The sequence below is a fragment of the Diachasma alloeum genome, unplaced genomic scaffold, assembly GCF_001412515.2.
Source record: "Diachasma alloeum isolate Michigan unplaced genomic scaffold, Dall2.0 Dall_scaffold_00308, whole genome shotgun sequence".
NCBI lineage: Eukaryota > Metazoa > Arthropoda > Insecta > Hymenoptera > Braconidae > Diachasma > Diachasma alloeum.
This window is the reverse complement of record NW_021680447.1, coordinates 348,723-363,651: the sequence shown is the minus strand read 5'-3', so window position 1 is coordinate 363,651 and position 14,929 is coordinate 348,723. Positions and strand designations below refer to the sequence as shown.

Below are 14,929 nucleotides of genomic sequence, written 5' to 3'. Positions count from 1 at the left end.
CAGTACAAGAAAAATATTGTTCTCTCAATAATTTTTTTTTAATTGATTCATCTCTTTGGTGTTACAAATGTTTACTTCATTTTAGACCTGCGTATGCCTCCTGCTCTCCTTAATGATTAAATAACGTCAATTAATTCTACAAAAATAGGAATTTCTTGTAAATTCGTTAAGACTATTTGTTGAAATTATTCGTTAAAATTAGTTAAGATCGAATATCACTGTTAGTCCTCAATTATTTCCTTATTACTCACCAAGTTTTCGATTATTAAATTAACCATCAATTTAAATATTCAAATTCCGAATTATTTTATCACCCAATAATTGAGAAATTTAAATTACCAATTATTATATTATTTTTCAAATTTCAATGAAGATAGGTAAGGACTTGATTATTGTAAGGTACAACTTCTCATAATATTACTGAAGTAATGATTGATGCCGATCTATCGATTAAAATCGACGTTATGTCTAGGTCCGAATGATAGCAATGCGTTTATCGTCAAGAAATAACTTTATTGAAATAAACTTTCTGCTATTAATACAAATACACGTATACATAATCAATGATGCGAAAATAACAGAAGGCACTAATGCTCGAACTAAAAAAATCATCAAACATATGGAGATTAGTAGTAATATTCAAGACTTTCCATTAGACTGATGTTCCCTCCAAATTTTGTTCCAATTAGGATACCTAGCAACAACAAAAATATTTCCCAATAACTACGCACACATCGGTAAAATATCCTTTTTCCGAAATAAAACTAATCTCCTGAATAAAACAAAACCATAGCCCTAACTAAATTATCTTTCTCTCCAATAATCAAAGTCGGTGTCATCAGTCAATGAATGAACATCAACGCATATTCAATAAGTACTAATCACATGGCCAATTGTAACACATTGCCGGCCGTTGTAGTTCCAACTGACCTCAATGCTACTGGGAATCTTCAATAAAACATCGAGTCTTAATGCCAACCGCATAATATCGACAAATTAACATTGTTGTCTTGATGAAGTTTTTCATTATTATCGGTCAAGTTATTACATCCAAATAACTCCATTTCGAAAAAAGGAATACGTTTAATATTAAAATAAAAGCCCTTGACAGTAGCCACATTCATCAAAATTTTCTTATGCAATTTGATTCACAAATTTGATAATTAACTATCTTTAAATCAATGTGTCGTCGCTTTTTCTATGTCTCCGTTTCTACCAGTTACCTATTCAAAATCAGTAGAATATTTTTTTTCAAATTGAAACTAATCCCTTTAATACAATAAAAATGCAATCGCCCCAAAAATATTTCTCCCTCAATAATTAAAATCGACGTTATAACTAGGTTCGAATGATAACAATTGTTTTATCGTCAAGAAATAACTTTATTGAAATAAACTTCCTGCTATTAATACAAATACACGTATACATAATCAATGATGCGAAAATAACAGAAGGCACTAATGTTCGAAATAAAAAAATCATCAAACATATGGAGATTAGTAGTAATATTCAAGACTTTCCATTAGACTGATGTTCCCTCCAAATTTTGTTCCAATTAAGATACCTAGCAGCAACAAAAATATTTCCCAATAACTACGCACACATCGGTAAAACATCCTTTTTCCGAAATAAAACTAATCTCCTGAATAAAACAAAACCATAGTCCTAACTAAATTATCTTTCTCTCCAATAATCAAAGTCGGTGTCATCAGTCAATGAATAAACATCAACGCATGTTCAATAAGTACTAATCACATGGCCAATTGTAACACATTGCCGGCCGTTGTAGTTCCAACTGACCTCAATGCTGCTGGGTATCTTCAATAAAACATCGAGAGTCTTAATGCCAACCGCATAATATCGACAAATTAATACTGTTGTCTTGATGAAGTTGTTCATTATTATCGGTCAAGTTATTACATCCAACTAACTTCATTTCGAAACAAGGAATGCGTTTAATATTAGAAAAAAGCAATTGAGAGCAGCCACGTGGTGGATAAAATACGTTCGATTCATGAAAAATAATACAAGATCACTTGTTGTCGACTGGGAATACTGAGGACGTTTCCGATCCAAAGGAACAGACTATCATCGATGAGCAACCCACTCCAAAAATGCATTCTACTGCTCGCTACAACGAAAGCTGGCTAAAAAATTGAACATTCGACTATTTGTCAATCCACACTTGGGTGTAAAAAAATAATGCTACACTTCACTTCTCAATTGACAAGTGACAATTCCTCGAAATAAGAAATGTTAAGTACGTTCTCAAGTCACGAATGCCTAAGTAAAATGATTCGAGGTCACTGCAGTCCTTTTTTGATTCGCAGATGTTATTTTTTCGTTATGTGACAGCATTTTCACGTAAAGTGTTTCGATAGTTTCTTCATTTCGTCGATTATTCCGTTGATAATTGAGGAGGATAGACTATTCGTATTGACTATCTACCCTTAACTATTGACATTGTGAATGAAATCTCTCTGACCATGTCCAAACAAGCCTAAATGATGATCTCTTTCCTATTCTTCATCGCTTATCAAAAGATAACAATTCCTCGCTCTTAATCTATTTATCACATTTTTGAGGTAGGTTGATAAACTCTCTTTCGTCTCCCTCAACATCGATGGATGATTGTATCGATGGAGATGATCATTAAACTGCCACTAATGACAATGTCAATTAATTATCACGGAAGCAATCAATCACACAGTTGGTATAAACACCCACTCACACTCTCTTGGCAGTCCATTCATTATTTTTTCACTCTCTGACCAACAGCTGGGCCGTGAGTTGGACTCTTTTTCTCAATGTGAATGGAAAAAAGAGTCACTCAGAATCACTCCAACTTCGTCGTGTTGATTCAGTCGTTGTGCTCGTCCTTCCTTTTTACACCACATCGTACTGGGCCAGATACAATCATTTTCTCTTTTAGGTACTGGTAGCTTTTCAGGCGAGTGTCAGCGAAATCCTGATGATAAAATATGATACAATATTAGTCATTAATCAAACGTTGGAATAATTTCAACAATTATAATCTTTCATTCAAATAATTCAGTAACGAAGCGGTAAAGCGAAGTCGACTTAGCTCTTAGCTCAGTTTTCAAGGATTATCTTAGGATCGAAGGGAGATAGCGATATTTTCGGAATTACCTTTTTTGTAGAGCCAATTAAGAGCTGCAAAAAAGGTAATAACAAAAATTTCGCTATCTGCCTTAGATTCCGAGATATTCATTGAAAACGGACCAATAATCGAAATTGGCTTCAGACGTTTTACCGCTTGGTTAGTGCATTTAAGGGAAAACTGCACTCAAAGTTCGAAATGGTTGGTGTCGTCATCTATCGTGCTGATGAGTTCACTACTTCAGTTTTAACGCAAAAAACTATTAAGCAAAAATTACATTTTTATTTTTAAAATTTTTGTTATTCATTTATTTATTTCTTTATTATTTTTTATTATTCTCTGCTTAATAGTATGAAGTAGTAAAGTAGTAAAACCAAGATTTTTCAAACATAAAAATTTTCTCTAATAACATTAACAAATAAGACATATTGTACGATACATTGTTAGAATTCTATTCTAACAATAAGACACTTTCATTCCAAATATTGAATAATATTTCAAACTCACCCAGTAGCCAAAGGGAATCTGCGAATGACTGGCATTGACAATACTCCACAATCCCCAGAGCAGATGACTAATTATGGAAAAGACTTTAACTTCATCCAACAATTTCTCCTCCTCCGCAGTGCCCTCCTTGCCCAGTGTTTTCAAGTAATGTCTAATGAAGTGGAGCTATCAAGAGAAAATGAAAATATATAAGTCCAGTGATCGCTGAGAAGTGGAAGTAGATAAAAAGCTACTATATTACATGAACTTTATAATTTCCTCAAGAATTGAATTCTCAGGTAATGATTTGCGCAGTAATTGAATGATGATTTGATTAACAAAATAAACCATGACAAATCCGTGACAAAATAGTGAAAGTCTCAAATTTCCAATAGTGATAAGAATCAACAAAACTCAAGATAAACGTAATTTTGATAAAAATACAAATGTCTGAAATTATGATAGAATCAAGTCTCGATATATCCCAGTGATTTACGTGACAATATGACTACATAATGATATAAAATTAAACAAAATACAGTGCATATTCACAATATTTATCAAGAGGTGTGTTAAAACCTCTAAAAATACCAAAATATATACCATAACATGGTAATATCTGAACCCACTACCATTTTAATTTAGAAACACTAATCATTTCCGCTGGATTATGCCAATAGACCAACTATTTTGGAGTTTTATTATTCATTTGATTATTGAGAGTGCGTGTACAAGGTACTCTAGTGGTTGGTGAGGTGGTTGTTGCTCGCCCAATTGTTGAATGGCCCACACCTGGCCGTCTCTGTTGGATTCCACTAGGGGCCAGCAGAATGTTGCCGATGCCATTACCACCGTCATAAGTGAAGATACGGAGGCCTTCCAGCCTTGTCTTCAGTATTTAGCGGTCCTGTGAAACTAACATATACACACGCAACACACGCCAACGTGGCCCCTAACAACCCCCTTTCTTAGAGAATCATAAATACCCCTCATGTGAATTTTAATGTCTCTTATATTCCACGATTTTAACGATTAATGATCAGCTTACACGTGATCTTACAGAGTCAAAATGCATTTTTAGACATTAATTGGGAGTTTGGGTCATTATTTTTTTCAATGATGGATAGGAAAATTCTATGAAACGTTGGAGATGGATTTTTTATTTTGAGAAATGATGAACAATTTGTCAAGTTGTCGACATTCATCAGTTTTTCATGACTTTTCAAAAGAAAAATATACAAATGTTTAAAATAATTTTGGAGATAAATTTGGCGTGTTTCCTCAAAAACTGTATTGGAGTTGGTCAATTTTTTCTCAGTAAATATTTTTTGATAAAAAAGAATCTAAAGATGTTGATTTTCCATTTTTTTTCAGTAGATTTGCAATTTGTGAACATTAATTTAACGTTTTTTTCAATTTGCCTTTATTCTGAAAAACAAATAGAAATGAAGTGGAAAAACCTAAGGATTTATCAGAAAAAACTCGTCAAGTGGTCGTCATTTATCAGTTTTCCATGATTTGTCAAAATAAAAACTACAAATGTTTGAAATAATTTAGGAGATAATCCTAGCGTTTTTACCAAAAAATGTATTACAATTGACTGATTTTTTCTGGATAAATGTTTTCTGATGAAAAAGAATCTAAAGATATTGATTGTCCATTTTTTTCAGTAGATTTGCAATTTATGGGTATCAATTTTACTTTTTTTTCTATTAGGCTTTACTTTGAAAAATAAATAGAAATGATCTGGGAAAAACTTTGATTTACGCTCGAGAAATTCTATAGGAAAATAGAAATTAAATTCAATCCAATTTTCAAATGAATTATTTAATAGAATTTTAATGAAATTCCCCAGGAAAACCGTTTTTATCGAATTGTTTCACACATGACATCCAATATTTTTCATTTAATTTTCCTATTCCATCATTTTATTCAATAAAACAATACGATGATGTGAAATAAATAACAATTGTCATGAGAATGATTAATGATCCTGTAAATGATCACACGTATGCCCTCTTCAACCCAGAATGTTGTGTTTCTTCAGTCATATGGAATCGAACGAATTGAAATGTGGTAAATAAAGGGAAAATTTGTCCTTACCAAGGAGCAAACATTATTTTCATTCTTGTAACCCATCTAGCCCCCCATTACGTAACTTACCTTTTGCTCATCCGTGGGTTCAGCATTCTGTCTCTCGTAGTAGAATGGATACTCGGGGGCTGTGTAGTCGTACTGCCACTCGACGAAGTGATTAGCTAGGTCGAAACCACGATAATTGTACGCAGAATACTCGAAGTCTATTAGCACTAATTCACGCTTACGGGTGTTTTGACGGAGGAGAATGTTACCCTCTTGCATGTCGTTGTGGCAGAAAACTACCTCGTGCTTCTGCTGATTCACGAGATTTCTGGGGAGGAAGAAATTGTTATTTGTTGTTCTTCACGGATGAAAAAATTTCACAAAAAAACTGTATATAATTCTTTCATATCTTTTTACATTAAAACTGACGTAGTAAACTTCAACTGATCAGCACAAGTAATAAAAGCCCCTGAGATTTTGAAATTTCAGTGAATTCCAGAAAATGAAAGGAAGAAACTTTGAAAATTTGAGTCAGGGAATTTCTATAGAAAATATGATGATATTTCTATAGAATTATTATTGCATTATTGGTTTTATTTCTCAATAGAATAAATTGTACAGAAAAAATAGAATTATCTTTATTCTTCAAAAAAAATTTGATTGCACATTCATTCTAACAAAAAATTCAATAGAAATCCAATAGAATTTCCTAGCGAATTCACTAGGTTTTTCCAGAAATTTTTTTCATGTGTATTATCGCGATTTCTGGTGATGTGTTATTAAGGTGCTTATCAATCTCTCAAGGATTTACATAAGTCAGCTCGTAAATAGTCAAGTGGAACTGAGCACTCGAGTGTTATTACAGATTACAATCTATTTGAAAAAAAATTTGATAAAGAGTTTATCATTTTTATGACTTAATTTCTTTATTGGCACAGCATTATTCAATCTTCTTCCATATTTCCAAATTTCATATTTTGTTAATGTTTTCGGTTCAAGTTAAGTAAAGTTTCGTTAAACTGGAAATTTTGTGAAAGCATTCTTTATTTGATTTAAAAATTAATCAACAAATAATTTCTTATTTGATTCAAACAATTATTGTTGCCTGCACCAACCACATATGAGGATAGAAAAACTCAATAACTTATGAAAATGCAATAAATTACGTAATTTAGAATTTTTCCGGAAATCCATAGAAACTAACTTTTTGGTGGAATTCACGTATAAAAAAATTGAATAAAAAAACTAGCGAATTCGCTAGAAAACTCTATTGGAATTCTCTGGAAATTCTATGGGGGTTTTATTAAAATTCAAGAGAATTCTCGTTAAAATTTTATTTATTTTTCTGCGCAGATTCCATCACATATTTGATAGACAAAAGTCAATAAATTTCAATTTTTCTGTTTGAATTTTGCTCTTGAGATTTTTTCTATTAAAACTATTGGGCACAAATTTTCCAAGTTTTTTCCGCTATATTTTGTTTTGTTTTGCCTTGCAGGACCCGAGTGAAAAACCCTTAGAAAAGTCATGTCCAACTATTCTAATAGAAAAAATTCCAAGAGAATCTTCATATAGAAAAATCGAAATCCATTGACTTCTTCGCAAAAAAATCCTGATTTTTAAACATTTCTTCTTTGAAAAACCAAAACGATAATTAAATTGAGAAAAAAATTAGAATTCCGAATCTAGACAAGTTTTCTGCAATTTTCTGCAGTTTTCAATAATCTTTGAATTTACCGTAAGGGTAGAGCTACTTTAATCAGGAGATATACATATTGGATTTAAAATATCATTCTTCCTCAAGACTAAAAAATATAAATAAAGGTCTGACACTCACCTACACCATGCAATCTCCTTCCCCAACTTGATCGCCCTGATGTTATTGACAATGTCCATCTGCTTGGCATCAACCTCCTCACAATTTTTGAGCACCTCCTCAGCAGTGCTCAACCAATTAGCCATAGTGTCCCACAGCCACGTGGGCTCCTTGCTAATTGGCACCTGCATTCGATGAATCTGCGCCATTTTCTCAGCTGTCAAAGCACTCAACTCAGGATCAGCTAGCTCCTTAGTGAGCAATGGACGAGCTGGAATGTACTCTTCAATCCTACCACCTGGGAAGAGACCATGGAGCTTCGGTCCCAGCTTTCGCTCTGAGAGTAGAGCAAATATAACAGACTCTGTAATCATACTCTCCACTGTCTTTTCCCCATGCATTTGACCGTAAATTCGAAGGAGCACCTGACGGGGTTCACCACGTAGGGGGGCGGTGCCTTCTGGCAATTGAACTAGGTACATCCAGTTGCTGAGCCCACCACTGAAATGATGAATTTATTATTAGCAAGGCGGTTTCAAAACGCCAAGAGGCGAAAATAGCACTCCTTAATTAGAAAACAACAACACGAACACTTTGCGTGAAGCAAAAATACTCCCGAAATCTTCATATTTTCATGTATTGGCTTTGTAGGATTTTTTATCCGAAATTTTTCATAGAAATTCAAGATTCTATTGAACATGCTAGTTGTTTTTTCGAGGTTGTTTTTTCGATAGAAATGTTTAATATGAAATATTTTATATTTATAAAATCAATGGAATTTGATTTTTATATATAACTTATTCTATTGAGATATTTTCCACAGAAATTTCAAATTTCCCAAGTTTTTTCGTTTGATTTCTTCAACGAGAGGAGAACGAAAAATAGTGAAATAAACTTCGAAAATCTATGTTGAAGAATTGTGGCAGTAAATGTCTCAATAGAAACAGTTGTATGGAAGAATAAAACAGATTTTTAAAAATAAAATAGATTTTATTGGACATTTTCTATCGAAAAAAAAACTGCGGAATTTTCTAATAGAATCAGCAAAAAAAATATCAGAATTTTCAACAGAAAATTCAATAGAAAATATCAGTAAAGTTCTATCAACTTAATCTAAATATTTACACTTCTCACAATCAGTGATTTTAGACATTTAGTCTACTATTTATGATATGATCTACTATTTATGATAAATTTGTGTAATATTTAAAGGATTTTTGGGTCTGTTCACGCATGAAAAAATCGTATAGAAATTTTCTATACGGATTGCGTATAGAATTTCTATAGGATTTCTATAGGTTTGATCCTATACGACCCACTACCACATGTACAGAAACATTTCGTATGGAGTTGCGACATTTCTCTACGTTTATCTCTGGAGCGTTTAGACATCTTTCGCATGAAAATAAAAATTTATGTATAGGAATAATTTGTATAGAAAATATTCGTATAGAAATATCCGTACAGAAAATTTCTATGCGATTTTTTCATACATGTTGTTTTCAATAAGGGACGAGAACAATGACTGCTACGAAAATGAAGCTGAAACTAGCAGAATATTCGTCAACGGAAAATTCAATTTAGGGGATATTCCAGTGTAGGAGAGTCAAATAATCATATGTACAAATGTTTTTTAAGTGCAAAAGAGTTTGTACATTACTTAAAAACATTTTTACACCCCTAGATTCGCCTAAGACAAATCTTCTGCTGTCGAATTTTTGGCTAATTTCAACTTCATACTACGAAAATTATCACATTTTGGTAGAAGCTTTCTGTTTTGTCCACAAGTAAATTAATTCAACACGACAAAAGACCTCTCCAGGGAGACAAATCTATTTATTTATTTATTTAAGACTTCAGGCAGACGCCCATCGAAGCCTACAAAATAGTACATAGCATTATTGAAAGCACAAAGAGAACGCATAATTTTTCAGCGTAACTAATTTTTTCTCTCAGTGTAATTAGCACATGATTCACAGAGGAAACTATCCGCAATTTTCCTCAAGGATAGCCTCATTTAATCTCCACAACGTTGATGCCTGGATTATTACGGCTTCTCATTCCTCTACGACACGTGAGTAAAAACAATATAGATGAGATATAACAAACCTTATATGCTTGACGACAATGTTATCCGAGTTGACGTGTTTCCAAATTCCAGCTAAAGATTCACGGCAAATTCTCGCTGCTGTAGACCTCATCTCAGGGTTAGAATCTGACATCTGAAAGCACACAAAATTGAGAGTCATCTATTCAAATGAGGTTGATGAACTCTAAATCGTACAATTAAATTGTCTCCATGATTGAGTTCACACATTAAGACGATAACATTCTCGATTGCGACAATAATTCTTATCGTAATCAGAGAATTTCCACGTGGGGAATTTCCACTTTCAGATAACGACAGTATTAATCTTTACAATACACTTCATTCAATTTTTACGGCTCCGCGTGATGAAATGGCTGGAATTGCTTTGACGATATTGGCTATGGAGTCGTTTTATCGAGAAATATTTTCCAGGGGAAATTAACTAAAGGAAATGAGGAAATTATGTTTGTTATTGATCAGTTTGTTGTCACTCAGCGGAACTGATAATTAAATAATATTGTTCAATGCAGTAATGCAACACGTAAAAAAATGTTATGGAAAAACGTTGCGCTCTCTCTGAGAAATTGTATTGGAGTTCTATTGTAGTTATGTCCAAATTCTATTGATTAATTCTAGTGAGGATTATACAAATTCATTGGATCATTTGATTTATAGATATTTGATGGAAAAAGCTAAATAGATTTCTATTTTTCTAGAAAAATTATTAAGCATAAATTTTCCAATATTTTCCTGCTCAATTTTTATTTGTTCCTTATGATAAAATCCAACAAAAAAATTTAAATTAATGCCCAAGAATTTTTATCGAAAAAATGCAATGAGAATAAGTTGTACAGAAAAATCAAGATCTATAGACGATTTTCTTTTAAAGAATATCTATTGAAAAACGCCTGAGGGAGTTGCATTTTTTTGGTAGAATTTAACAAAAAAACACAAATAAGATTGTTTTGTATAATTCTGACCAAATTCCAATAGAATTTCTTACAGGAAGGGCTACAAATGTCATTTTTTTACGAGAAAATGGGAAGAACGTCGGAAAAGAAAGGGAATTCATTGTGCTTTGTAGGCCAATATAATATAATTCTAATAGAAACTCTAATAGAATTTCTTCCGGAAAGCGCATGATTTTTCTATGAATATTTTTCCGTATTTAAGACGAAGGTATACTTCAAACAGACAGCATTTTTTCAACAAAATGATCCATTATACACGATGGAATCCCTCTGTTATGTTTTTCCATCGTTTTCCATAAAAACCCTATCTTCGGACATTGTAATCCTCACGTTTTAATAACACGATATACATTTTGAACTCTGTGAAATTAAAATTCACCAACCCAATTACATATTCTACAATCTTAATCGCACATTGAATCATTCAAACTTATAAGTGTCCAATTTTGTGTACAACAATTCGAGCGTGTGAAATTCAATTTTTTAAAATTCACCAATCCTGGCCTAAGTTTTATGAATTCTATGTTCTTTTTAAATTGCGCAGACTCGAATAATACATGTTTAATTGGACACAATACATTACAATTTCAGTAGATGTATTTTTAATGCAGAACGTCACATGTGTCGAAAAATGAAGGAAATTCACGGCATTTAATAGGTCAATTTAATATAATTCTAACAGAACTTCAATAGAATTTCTCACAGAAAGCGTTATATTTTTTATAAAATCTTGGTCGTACATGAGACAATGGTATACCTTAACACAAACAGCATTGTTTCGACAACAACCGATTATACACGATGGAACCGCTCCGTGTTCTGATACACATCATGTTTTGCATAAAAACTCTATCTTCAAAAATTGTAATCTGCACGTTTTAATAACACGATATACACATTGAACTTTATAAAATTAAAGTCCACCAACCAAATTACATATACTACAATCTTAATCGCACATTGCATCATTCAAACTTATAAGTGTCCAATTTTGTGTACAATTCGAGCGTGTGGAATTCGATAAAAATAAAATCCACCAATTCGGGCCTTTCTTTTTAAATTGCACAGACTAGAATAATACATTTTTAATTGGACACAATACATTACAGTTTCAAGAGTTGTGGTCTTGATGCAGAACATCCCATTTATCGAAAATCGAAGGTAAATCATTGCGTGTGACAGGTGATTTTGTCCAGAAAATGCTGTGTCGGTGTTAAAATATACCCGAACGATCTGAGATGATGAAACGAAAAATAAGTTTCACATTTAATGTTATTTCCCCGTGCGTCATCGAACCAACTAATAAGGATATACGTATACATTCCTGCAGTAATTCACTATTCGAAACACGCAATCTCGTTGTTAATGTTCCAATTCCCCTCCTCATCAATAATAAATAAATGATAACCGCGATTTAGAGGTTCAAGACAGAAATAAGCCGACGTGTCACTGGTTGGAGATGTCTACAGTGACCTGAAATGAGATTTGAATCGATTTTGAGGTAGTCAGGAAGGCTGGGGCGAGGGCCACGGCACGATGGTACACGAGCTCCTCCGAATGGACTTTGGTTTTTTATACTTGGAGAAAATACCGAAGAGGGGTACCACCCCTACCGATAACTGAAGTGCTTTTTTTTCCATGTCCATGTAAAGCAACTCTGTGCTTTTTTTTAAGCACATAAACCCAAAAAAATATGAAAATAATTCGAGGAATTATAACTATAAAATGGTACACGGTTATATACACATAATATTTTTTTCAAAACTGGTTTTCGTTATATGTAAATACTGTATATATGTAAATATTGTTGGACATCAAATAAAAATATTGGTAAACAAAAAAAATACCGAAGAGGGTCTTCGGTATTTTTTACGTCGGCACGAGAATCCACCGTAATAGGTGTCACATATTTTTGTGCCACATATTTTTTCGATACATAATTAGTTGTTTTAAGGTGTTTTTACCAAATTTTCGCAATTTTAAAAAGAAAAAATTCAAAATATGGATGGAACCCAACATGTATGACGGCTCAAAATTTTCGTTTTCATTATAAGAATTACTGAACAAAAAATTAAAATAATTGGCCGTGACGTAATTGGCAAAACTCAAGTTTTTCAACTTTTTTTTTTTCGAAAATTCGTTATTTCGAGCATCTAAAGGTTGGAAATTTTTTTTTTAAAACATGCTTATAGGTGGTGAAAAATTGAAAATTTTGTCTCTAATAAATCGAAATCGGATGAGTAGAACTCAAGTTATCGTAAAAAAACGGAACAATTGGAAAAAAATCATATTTCCGAGCTGGGATGTCAAAAAAATTTTTTTAAATTCAAGTTTTTCAAGCTCCGTAATCTTAGAAAAAATCGCCATCAATTTTCAAGAGGGTGAGGGTTAGCCGTTGACTCATTTGGCATGGAATACCTGATATAGGGTGCGTTTCGGAATCAACTACTGTAGCTGCAGTAAAGCGAAATTAGATAGGGCTGCAGTGCTGCTACTAAATCGATTGCGAAACGCGCCCTCAGTATGGGCCAATTCCATAGTATATTTTTCAAATTTATAAAAAATACATTTAAAAATATGTAAAATAGATGTTTTATTTATGTTTTTTTTATATAAATTGGGCCAATTTAAGATATTTTTTATATATGTTGTAATATATAATTTTTTCTCTGTTGGCAAGTCAATTTTATTTCACAGCCTGAAGCAATCCCTTCAAAATTACGGGAAAAAAAACTTGAAATTTCACTTTGCCGATTAAGAACTATCCACTTTACTCCCTCCCCGATCATAAATTCTGCTTCACTCGTAATCGTGTGGAGAACGTTATGCAACGAACATGCGACGATCGAGGTGATTCGGTGCTAAAGGCCAATACCCACAAAACCCGAATAAAAAATTTCATTGTATAAAGCCAAATGAGTGAAAGTAATGGCAAGGCGTCTCCCTCAATCCTTCCTAATTTTTTCAGAATTTGAAAATATTTCACAAGTTCTTCCACTTGCCAACTGCTGCAAACCGTCACTTCTGAACAAATATGTATATTTATCGCATGGGGTGACGTGACAGTTTGTTTACATTACTGCTGTGAGACTCCAGACGGTCTTTATGACTCAACTATCGGACATGGAATTAAAATCCATTCATTCATGAATCGTCAACAGGAGGAGATCTATGACCGATGGAAAAGTATAAATATGTCGATGCGTGTGATCATTGCACTTCAGATAAAACCGTCATATTAGAGCTGCTATGCGTCACGGTGGTATACCAGAAAATTTCAAAGATAAAAGTTCAGCAGTTCTCACTCTCGTGGGGATCTGCGACGTAGATTCTACGCAGTGACGCGACATTACTGCATCGTGAGACGGAAAAAGGTTCTCATTGACCCTTTATTCTCTAAAAAAAACTTTTTTCTCATGTGCGAGAAAATAGTATATTTCGGTACGAGTGCGTAAAGTGAAATTTTACGGACGCTCGGCGTGCGCAAAATTCCTATTTTCACCCATTGTGATGAAAAATAGGGTTCGACGCTCGTGGAAAAAGTGTTCTTTGACCGTTGCGAAGGTAGCACTCGCCTTTGACGAGCGCTGCGCACCTCCCACGGATAAAAAAAAACACTTTTTCTGTTCCGGCGGGAGCAAAGTGACATTTCCCTCCCGCTTCGTGGGAGGTTAGGGTCTATTCGGTCTTATCAAATATTCATTCGTTAATAGTTAACGAATGTATATTTGAGGAGCCTTGCTTGACTTGACTTTCGCCATTCAAGTGAACCATTCGTTAACTATTAACGAATATTCATTTGGTCATATTCAACTCTACCATTCGTTAATAGTTAACGAATCTCGTTTGGAATAAATGAATCATTCTATCAGTGTGGGTGATGCAATGGCTTCAAGAAGATTGAATAAAATCGGAAGATTCATTTTTCTCTGTGTATATTCCATTTCATATACTCGCCCAAACAATATTGTTGCGCATTTGGCCTTTCCTCTCTCTCAACCACCTTCATGTACGATCGTCTCTTTCTTTCTCGTTATTCTTTCGCGTTCGTTTCAAGTCCGCGGACACGTCACTCCTTTTTGAATCTCTTTCGCCCCAAAATCTTTGATAAATAGTTCACGATGGGTTCATTCATTTATTAAATGTACCCNCCCCCCCCCCATTCTTTACAATATCATGAGCGCTACATTTTGAATAAAAAATCTGATCTGAGAACAACATTTTCCTCACAAACATGACGTAAACCTTCGGAAGGCGGAAAACACTCGATAATTTGATCGCTAGCCTTCAGAAATTTCAATCTCCGAGGTTACTCATCGCCGATAACGAAAAACAGCGTTTACGCCGATGTAGGCGGTATGATA

At 33.5% G+C, this 14,929-nt stretch overlaps 1 protein-coding gene across 3 annotated transcripts in view; it reads right to left on the bottom strand.

The window, feature by feature from the left end:
- Positions 1 to 492: 492 nt before the first annotated feature.
- LOC107039849 (choline/ethanolamine kinase) overlaps positions 493 to 14,929 on the bottom strand; it is a 34,222-nt gene continuing 19,785 nt past the window's right edge. For 2 of the 3 annotated variants that reach the window (XM_029126219.1, XM_015259688.1), the window contains exons 2-6: positions 9,615 to 9,727; positions 7,527 to 8,006; positions 5,771 to 6,017; positions 3,629 to 3,793; positions 493 to 2,968 (exon numbers count right to left, since the gene is read on the bottom strand). In XM_029126219.1, coding sequence (XP_028982052.1) covers positions 2,861 to 2,968; positions 3,629 to 3,793; positions 5,771 to 6,017; positions 7,527 to 8,006; positions 9,615 to 9,727 — 1,113 coding nt within the window. In that variant the 3' untranslated portion in view covers positions 493 to 2,860. Of the gene's footprint in view, positions 2,969 to 3,628; positions 3,794 to 5,770; positions 6,018 to 7,526; positions 8,007 to 9,614; positions 9,728 to 11,889; positions 12,024 to 14,929 lie in introns of those variants that run through there. The other variant, XM_015259689.1, reaches the window with a different exon arrangement.